This window comes from Ananas comosus, unplaced genomic scaffold (genome assembly GCF_001540865.1).
Source record: "Ananas comosus cultivar F153 unplaced genomic scaffold, ASM154086v1, whole genome shotgun sequence".
Lineage (NCBI taxonomy): Eukaryota > Viridiplantae > Streptophyta > Magnoliopsida > Poales > Bromeliaceae > Ananas > Ananas comosus.
The window spans coordinates 14,647-23,976 of record NW_017890757.1 but is presented as its reverse complement, the minus strand read 5'-3'; the positions used below and the strand labels follow the sequence as shown (position 1 = coordinate 23,976).

The following is a 9,330-nucleotide window of genomic DNA, read 5'->3' as shown; positions in this document are numbered from 1 at the left end:
CTTCTGTGCGACAAGTGTACGAATGGCATATGAAGCTAAGAGAAAAGCTGAAGAGGAAACACGAGGAATGCAAGAAAAAATGGCAGTTATGGGTAGGAACAAATTGAACTAAAAGCAAAATTAGCTAAAATGGAAGCCAAGATGGATGCTTGGCAAAGGAGCCCAATGATTTTCACCAATCTAATTCCATAGAGACTAGAGTACAGTTTATTCTAACCAATTGCTCATCTATTTTGGCTATGTAATTTTAATTTTTTAATATTTTAATAGGGTAATTGTTCAATCTGTGTAATGTTGGCGCAATGTAAACGAAGATGCTGCCAATGGACTTGAAAGAGATGCATGGTCCTCGTCGTCATCATCCACTCATGCAATTCCAACTCATAGGGTTTGTTTCTACATCATCCACACACAATTTACTTTTTATAATTTAATTTGTGATAAATAGATATTCTAGTAAATAAATTCTCTCCAAATTGTAGATACATCATAAGAAAATGAGGATGCAACATGAAATATCTCGAAATGAAGTAAGTTGCCATTTTGAATCTTTTTAAAGCATTTTAACTTTTGTTTAACTCAATGTGTATTGAAATATCTTTCGTAATGCTTGAAAATGGTATATAGGGAGGAAAAGAAGTGACATTAATGTCTCTCGAAAAACCACATCGTCCTGTGGCACGAGGAATTCTATTTAGTAGAGATCCTTCTACTATAGTTGGAGGAGAAAAACTAGGCCAACAGTATTGGGAGGTGTATATTGAGGTTGTCATAATGCGCAATAAGAGTCTGATTCGTAGTTTGCATAACTTGAAGACAATTGGTGATGCTGCTCGAAAATCAATTGCTTGGCCCTCTTATCTTGTAAGTTTCATCTTTGTACATATCTATTAAATTATTATTCTTTTTATATAGATTATGGATCAAATGATTGAATGCAATCTTTTTCTCACATTGTCATAGGTTAAAGAAGATGGAAAGTGAAGAAATCATATGACTTTGAACATTTTGGAGATAGCTACTTTGAAGCTATATGATCTGAATGTTATGCAAATCTTCTTTAACCTATGACAATGTGAGAAAAAGATTGCATTCAATCATTTGGTCGGCATATATAGCTGTTATGATCATATGTCAACCTGCTTGCATCAATGTGTAAAATTGATGAACTTTTATTAAATGACTTCTACATGCTGAAAGGAAAAATTGCAACATTTTTTTTTACTTTTATTGGTGAATAATTAATAAAATAAAAAAATTTTATGATTTTTCAAACTGTCGGAAATTACTATTTGCTGGCACTTTAGAATGTCTGAAAAAATATTTCTACCGGTAATATTAGCTGCCATCAAATAATCTTTTGATAGTAGCTAAGATTGCCGCCAAATATCTATTTGCTGGTAATTGAAAGAGCCGCCAATGTATTATTTGCTGGCATTTAAATTGCCATGATAAATAGTATTTTTTGGCACTTCAAACTGCCATTAAAAGATTGTTTTGCCGGCTCTTTTCTTTTGCCGACAGTTACTTTCGAGGCCATTTACAAACTGCCAGCATTGATCTTTGCCGGCATTTTGCACTACTTTTGCTGGCCCTTTTGGTGGCCCTTAAACATGGTTTTTCTTGTAGTGATTCTTCAAAATAAAATTTAATATACAAAATTAGTTATATAAGAATGCACAAATAGAATCAATTATAACAAAAGTAAGTGCAAAGACTTACATATTTCTTGTTTGTATTATCTCCTTCAAGTTGTCCACTTTTTTTCGAGTCTCAAAAAAAATTGTCGCTAAGCTTGGTGGATTACCATCTTTGCCTCCCTACACAAAACATTGGTTTATATCAATTAATGACTACAACAAAATGCTAAAAGCTTATTATGTCAATTTACATTACCTTTTTATAAATAATTTGTCGGAATGGCTTACTACCAGTACGATGGGGCATTGATAGTTTGGCTCTATTTTCTGAGTTTCTCTTACTTGCCGCCTGCATTTATCAAATAGAACACAATTGCTAAATTTTAAAAAAATATTATAAAGTGTAAAACCAATATTGTGAAAAAGACAACATACTAAAAATGGAACTAATAGCTCTTACGAAACAAAACAACATACTAGAAATTTTTCACTAAAAAAATGCTCTTTAACCAGCCACTCCCAATCCTCTCGGTGTACACCTTCTGGAACAATCTTTAGGGCCTCCTGCATATTCTCGCACGGCTTTATAAATTTACGATGCAAGTCTCCTCTCCATTTGTTCCATAGTTCATTCATATGTTCTAAAGTTACATCTTGATAAGTCTCCATATCCTTATTCTGAAACTTGTCCTACGAAGAAAAATCATTGTCCATAAATTTAATTGCGAACTATAATTGTGATACCAAAAAGTATAATTGCGAACTATTCCATAAACTTTCAAATGTGTCTCAACTAGCTCGCGAGTTCCTGAATATGCGTTACTACACTTAACACAAGGACATCAAATTTCATTATTTTCTCCAGTTCTCTTGAAAGCATAATTAAGAAAACTTTGAACACCCTTATCATATGTCTCACTAAGTGTAAGGACTGAGATTTTTTACAGTGCTACTAAACTCTCTGTTGACGATGTTTATGTGTGTAATTTAATTACATAAGCACTCGTCAAGTTTCAGGAGAAACTGAGCTAAAACGGAGAAGCTACGCGATTTTTAGTTTTCACTTAAGTGAATAGTAACTCCGGTTTTTCGGTGAAGCCACGGAGTAGAGTTGGCTTTCGGCGCGTATCGGACTCCGAACATAGGACTCCAATAGCTCGTTTCGACCGGTTCAGTTGTTCTAGAACTACTGGCGCTGACGGATTTTGAGTTTGACGCACGGATTTTGAGAAAATCCAATAAAACGTGTTTTATATGTAATTGTGCGTGATATTTAGCCTTTCGGAGAGAGAGTGGATTTCGTCGCAAATCCGCAACCGTTTGAGGTGAAACGAAATTGTAGCTTTGTTGTCTCCGAGGTGCTGATCGCACTGGTACGATCCGTTCGCAAATTCGACGGACGGATCTGCGGAGATCGCACGTTGATCGAGGAGAGGTCGGTGAGGGCAAATTGGTATTTTTGCGAAAGTCGCGATATTTTATGTACCGTTTTGTGTGAGATCGCACGTGGAGGGGTATTCACGCATTTTACTCAGGCTGGGAAGGATTTAGCTTGAAATAGTAAGTCTAGGTGGACTTTCTTGCAATTGTGCGCCTTACTTATATTATTTTCTAGGGTTTTCTTGTGATCCGAGCCCTAGATCATCCCTAGTTAACCCTAACCGCACCCCAGCCACGTTCTTGCCTCTCTCTGACCTAGCCGCACGACTCCCGGCCGCCGCCAACGACTGATCTCCGGCCAGGCACCACCAACCCCAGCCCTTTTCCTTTCTGCTCTCCCTCCTTGTTCCCACCCTTCCTTCTCCCAGCGGCTTTACCCCCGACCGCAAGGGGGAGGACTCAAAACCATCCTCCTTCAGGCCGCCTCCACGCCCTCCCATCGACTCGGCACACAGCCGCGCCGACAAGCAGCCCGAGCCGCCGGAGGCGACCGCCCAGCGCTCAGCCAGCAGCAGCCCCAGCCGAGCCGCAGGCCGAGCAGCCTGCCGGCCTTTTCTGCTGCACCGCCGCCAATTTGTGAACCACCCGCCGACTTTCCTGACCCGCGACCCTCCGCCGCTGACAAGCAGCCGTCCCGACGCGCGCCGTCGCCCACGCCGGATCTCTCTGCGGCCATTCTGGAGCGCGGTGCGGGCCAAGCTTGGACCCGCACTTGCCTCCGTGCGCGCCCGCCGCCCTAGGCCGTGCACCCGCCGCCTTCCCTCGACCGCTCCGGCGTCCGTCGGCCGTTCCCCGCCGTCATATTGGCTGTGTGCCGCCCTGGACTCGCCGCAGGGCCGCCGCCAGACCCGGACGGGCCGAGCTTGGGAGATCTCTGCCTCACCAGCCTCCGCCGCTCACCCTGCCGCAGGCCAGCCCTCCAGGGACACCCGGAGACACTCCGACGTGGCACACCCCGCGGACATCCCCGACCTGCCCGCCGGCCGCCGTGGCCGCAGCACACCCGAGCCCGTGCCCTAGGCTCGCGCGGGCATGCTCTGTTCCGACGTCGCCTCCGCCGTTCCAGCGCGCACCCGCCCGAGGTGAGCTTAGGACTCCCCACTCTCCCCGCAACCTTCCCTGGCTCGCGCGCACCCCGCCGTGCCCCGGGCCGTGCGGGCCGAGCAATGCTTGCTACCGGCCAAGCCGGAATAGGGCTTAGTTGAGTAGGTTACTGTTCCGACAACCGGAGCCCCCCGATCTCTGCGTGCGAAGGAGGCTACGGTGCTCGAGAAAATTTTTGATGCATCAGTGCCTCACCTTTAGATTCACCGGGGAGACCGCCGTTCGCTGTTTCGGGCCAGTTGTCGCCCTGTTCGAGCCTTTTTTTGTCCGGCTGCTATTCCGTGCTTTGCGCATGTGTTCTCCGACGATCCAGAGCTGTTATGATCGCCTCGCGAAGGTGAGCACGGTGATCGTTGTCAGTTCGGCATCACAAGTCTCACCTACTTTGGATCAGCGGATGTCGTATCGCCTGTTCGGCGCTCGATTTTCCTCCGACAGCGCGCATTCGCTGAACCTTCGGGTTGCCTCCGCGCTTTCCACAGGTGAGCCATTGTCGCTCCAGATCGGTAGCACCGGCCTCCAGTACGTCGAGACCATGCATGCGCTGTCTCGGCGACCTTGGAGCCTCAGTTTGGACGTGAACTGAGCCATGTTATCGGCCCGATTTACATAAAACATTGGGATTTATGTAAAGTGCGAAGGGCTTTTGTGCAATTGTGTATTATAGGTGAGCTACTGTGGCAGTGTTATAGCGCTGTGTGTGACCTCTGACTGATTGTCCATGATCTGTTAGCTTTGCGGAAATCGAAGAGTCGATTTCGATCGTTTTCGCGAATTCGCAAAGAACGCGGTTTCGGTTTCGATTTCTTCCGACGTCGTTTAGCGCTTGGCTCTGTGAGTGGTCGTAAGCCCTTGTTGGCTGGTTCACCATCATCCATCTTGTGTCGGTTTCGATGAGCGGTGACGACGGTGGGTTCCGTGTCGGAATTGACCTTCCGGATAAGCCGTATATCGGTAATAATTACCGGCGATATGTGTCCGCGTGTTTATCTATTTTGCGCCAAACACCAAAAGGAGGTTTTATGGCAAGCAGGTGACTCTAGCACGGTCGTTACGTGTCGCGGACAGTTCGGGGTACCGACGGAGTCCCGGTGCGATTCGGGACTCCCGGCGAGTTACGATAGTTGGTTTTAGGAAACCGATCATCGTGGTTTGTTTGTGTGGTTTGGAGAGCTAGTGTTTTTATTGTGTGTTAGACACTAACCCAAGGGGACCCTCCTTACGGTCCTGTTGACGTTCTTTTGCAGTCAGGAGAGCAGACCACAGTTGTAAGCAGGTGGGTACTCCGATCCAACGTCGGTACCAGTGGCACCTCGGTGATGTTTTTACCCTTGCCCTTTCGTTATTATCTAGCATATATATATCTTGATAATATATGTTAGCCTTGCACCATGTTGTTCACTTACACTCTACTCAGGTTGTTCTCTTTATATCATGAGTAGGAGTAGAGGTGCTATAACATATTTCTTATGCTCTACTTACTATTCTGCATATCCTGTATCATATTAGAGTAGAGCGGTTCCGTGATTTATTGTGAAATCGGTGACCTAGTTGATTCGTCTCTTGTATCTTATATCTGTATATAGTCGGTTTGTTCCTTGACTCTGTTGTTCGATGACCTTTGAGGTCGTGTTACCCTGAGGGTAGGTTTGTCGACTAGTGGCCGACGGTAATTCAGACCATATACTCAAGATGACTTGTTGACCGACTCTTGCATATATACATGAGTTGACTCATTGATCAGTATCTGCATACTGTGGGTAGGATGTTGAGTTGTTCCATCCCTGTCTGACTTGATTAGTCAGTATTTGCACACGTTAGAGGATGTCGAGTTGTCTCCATCCTAGTGACCTGAGTGTCGTTCTTGTGCTTCTTTACAGTTGAATACGCTTGTCGTCGATAGGCCTGGGGGCAGGATTTCGGCTGGTTGCCGACGGTTGATCATTGACATATTGCATTGATCGCCCGATACTCGTCCATTTCACGAACACTGCGGTCCGATCCACCGCAAGGAGTGTTTCCGGAAAAGTGGTTGAATGATGACAACACGTGAGCCCTAGAGGGTTATATGCATGTTACAGGCGCAGGTATGTCATGCAGTGTTTGCGGTGCGGAACCTCCAGGCATTGGCTTGAGGTCGTCGGTGCTGACCAAGAAGCATTGGTTTCAGATTGGATACTTTGGACTGATTTGTCTCCATTGACGCATATGTTTATAGTAGCAGTCGTTGCATGCATACTTACAGATCTTACTTTATAGTTGACTTGCTACTCATAGTAGATATTCATGTTCTGTTCTGTTCCAGTTACAGTACGGTAGCCGTTTATCAGTATAGTTCTTACTTCCTTTCAGTTTATCGCTATTGTATATCTGCTCATTACCTTGTTATTTCCACTGACCCATGTTATTGTATATTCTTCCTGATCCGCGTGAGTACTCCTCGCCTTCTTCGGCTTGCGTACCACTGGGAGGGAGACATGTTACATGTCTCACCTCCCCAACATTTTCAGGTATCGCGGGCGTTGGGTAGTGGGACGAAACGAAGTACGTGTGTAGACGGATCGATTAGAAGCCTTCGACCCAGTATTTCGATTTAGCTATTACCCTTATTATTTCTGTGGATATATATAGCTTAGTCGATTTACATGGTTCAGTTTTTGTTATTTATTTGAATATCTGAGTTTCAGTTGGTTTGGAATGTTAATAAAGGAATTATGTTTTCTTGAAATAAAAGTTTTCTACCCTCGTGGTAGCGTTTCTTAAAGATAAAGTTCCTGTGTAGAACAGTTTTCAAAAAGTTTTTATGGGATTTTGCATCTTAGTATTAAAAACTTTTCTTCTGTGTTGGAAACATTTTACTGATAGATGGGATTTATGTTTAAATTGAATGTAAAAATGTGAACCTGTGGTGAATGGTGAATGAATATATAACTGTGGTTATTTGTATTCATCTGTTTGTGGTTGTATCATGTTTTGAACTCTTGTACTTGGCGACCCGTCAAATACAGGGGAGACTCTGTCCTGTTAATCAGTGGATTCCTGTATTTGTGGCGGATCTGGCATACCCTGGGCTAGGTTTTCAAAAAAAAAAAAAAAATTTCAGACGTTTTTCCGCTATCTTCAAACTAAAAAGGGACCCCGGGGGTGACACTAAGCCGATCATATATTAGTCGATCCATCCTTATTCGGTGCCATTATGTAACAATTTATAAAGTAACTTCACGATTACCTAAATAGTATTGTTAAGCAAGTGTATGTAATTATATCAATAGAATAAAACAAAATAGATTTATGTAATAAATCCAAACAATATATTTATAATTAAAAATAAAAAAACTTATAATAATAAAAAAGATGAGACAAACAAAAACTTTATGGTTGCGTTCTACATCAAGTGTTTAACAACTAACAAATAATTTTATTCAGATATTATATAGATCTCTCAACAAAGTTGCAACTTATATGTAAAATTTACTAAAAATAGTGCAATGGATATCAACTAACAAATATTGCCATTCTATAGTTTTTTAAAAAATAACAGAGGAATGCGACTGTAGAAATTGTGAAATATGAAAGGAAGCATTGTATAATTGAACCATAAATGGAAAATGACCCAAAAGATATAAACAATACACCTAAATGGCCTAAATATATCTCCTCTATTGAGTTAATAGCAACAATCCTAAGGAGTCACAGATCAAGGCATAATCATACTAATATTTAAAGCTCATAAAAAATCGTAAGCTATCACAATAATAAATTTTCAAACAATAATGCAGCATATTGGGTTCAAGTTTTCAAAATTCTCACATATATTAGACTCTCGGCATAGATTAACAACAGATTTGAAGAATACTAAAAAATATGCCTTTACAGTAAGGTTTATCAACGACAAGCACAAATTCTGACCATTTTACCTAATTGATTCTTTTATGATTGCAACAAGCATCACAACAATGTATGTCTTTTCCACATGGTTCCAATAGCAAAAAGGACCAATGACTTGTTGCATGGGTCCCTTTTGAAAGTTATGTATCTTTTTTGTCTCATTGTTAAATTTATTTCACTGTATATGTGATAGGTAGAGTCAGTACTTTAGATATATTTTAATTTTTATGTACTAGCTAGGGACAAAAGATTATTTAATAAATTACCTAAAAATTATCATCCCAACTATCTTCCTCAAAAGATTATTTAATTTTTATGTACTAATTTTCTGTCCACTTCACGTTTCCCCCTTTAAGAGTCCAGTAAAGACAAAAATAAATTTTATAACAAAATAAATGTTGAAGTAAGAATGAAACCAACCACAATATATCCCGGCAGTCTTGTGGGGGCGAGGGAGCCGACGAAGTCGGTGAGATCTCGTGGCGAAAGCGGCAGTGAAAAGTCAGTGAGTTTCGGGGTGACGGCGGCGTCGACGTCGTGCAGTTTTGGGGCGACGTCGGCTGCGACATTGAGCGAGAGAGCAGCGACAAGTCGGGGGTTTGAGGCAAGCGGCAATTCCAAGCGTGAGTCCCGCGTGCGGCGTGCAAGAGGTGAGGAGGAAGGGTGGCCACAGCGAGAGTAGGAAGCCAGCGGCGATTGAAGGTTCGTGCGAGCAGGTGGTGATGGGAGGTTCGTGCGATCGGGCACTCTTGGAAGAGGAAGAGCCTAGGGCTAATTAATTAGGGGCGGCAACAATTGGGGTTTCGGTGTTGTAGAGGGCTTAATTAATTAGGGGGCGTGCGACAACAATTGGGTTCAGGTGTTGTAGAAAATTGACTTAATTAATTAGCTAGGATTCTATTGGTTCTTGCCTATTAAGGTTTTTTTCAAAATAAAATAAATATCATATATTGTTGAAATTTTCATGCTCCCGCCAAAAATATTTGGACAAATCCATTTATGAACAACGATGAAAAAAATATTTCATCGCTAAAAATTTCTGTCGGTCTATTAACAACGGCGAAAAAAAAATTTCATCGCTAAAAATCTCAATTGGTTTATTAACAACGAAGAAAAAAATATTTCATCGCTAAAAATTTCAGGCCTGCCGAAATATCTTTTTAATTAACGACGGATCAATATACTAATAACGACGGAATAAATATTTTGTCGCTAAATATTGGTTACCAAATAGCAATATTAAAAATTATTATAATTT

At 42.2% G+C, this 9,330-nt stretch overlaps 2 protein-coding genes across 2 annotated transcripts; one reads left to right on the top strand and one right to left on the bottom strand.

Annotated features, from left to right (window-relative positions):
- Window positions 1–305: 305 nt before the first annotated feature.
- On the top strand, window positions 306–1,059 carry LOC109704200. The gene is made up of 4 exons (XM_020224968.1): window positions 306–388; window positions 483–530; window positions 628–864; window positions 964–1,059. Exons 2-4 carry the CDS (start codon window positions 498–500, stop codon window positions 982–984), a joined length of 291 nt encoding a protein of 96 aa, XP_020080557.1. The 5' UTR covers window positions 306–388; window positions 483–497; the 3' UTR covers window positions 985–1,059.
- Window positions 1,060–1,659: 600 nt separating this feature from the next.
- LOC109704199 lies at window positions 1,660–8,830 on the bottom strand. Its single transcript, XM_020224967.1, has 4 exons — window positions 8,493–8,830; window positions 2,118–2,330; window positions 1,897–1,989; window positions 1,660–1,820 (listed from the first exon to the last, which is right to left on the bottom strand). Exons 2-4 carry the CDS (start codon window positions 2,307–2,309, stop codon window positions 1,719–1,721), a joined length of 387 nt encoding a protein of 128 aa, XP_020080556.1. The 5' UTR covers window positions 2,310–2,330; window positions 8,493–8,830; the 3' UTR covers window positions 1,660–1,718.
- Between the last annotated feature and the right edge of the window lie 500 nt (window positions 8,831–9,330).

Excerpts from the sequence above, each read along its gene's own strand:
- LOC109704200 (XM_020224968.1), top strand. The coding sequence starts at position 498 with ATGAGGATGCAACATGAAATATCTCGAAATGAA. Across the intron at positions 531-627 it reads ATGAAATATCTCGAAATGAA|GGAGGAAAAGAAGTGACATT; the intron begins GTAAGTTGCCAT and ends AATGGTATATAG. Across the intron at positions 865-963 it reads TTGCTTGGCCCTCTTATCTT|GTTAAAGAAGATGGAAAGTG; the intron begins GTAAGTTTCATC and ends ACATTGTCATAG.
- LOC109704199 (XM_020224967.1), bottom strand. The coding sequence starts at position 2,309 with ATGGAGACTTATCAAGATGTAACTTTAGAACATATGAATGAACTATGG. Across the intron at positions 1,990-2,117 it reads TTTTTAGTGAAAAATTTCTA|GCGGCAAGTAAGAGAAACTC; the intron begins GTATGTTGTTTT and ends TGATAAATGCAG. Across the intron at positions 1,821-1,896 it reads GACAAATTATTTATAAAAAG|GGAGGCAAAGATGGTAATCC; the intron begins GTAATGTAAATT and ends TGTTTTGTGTAG.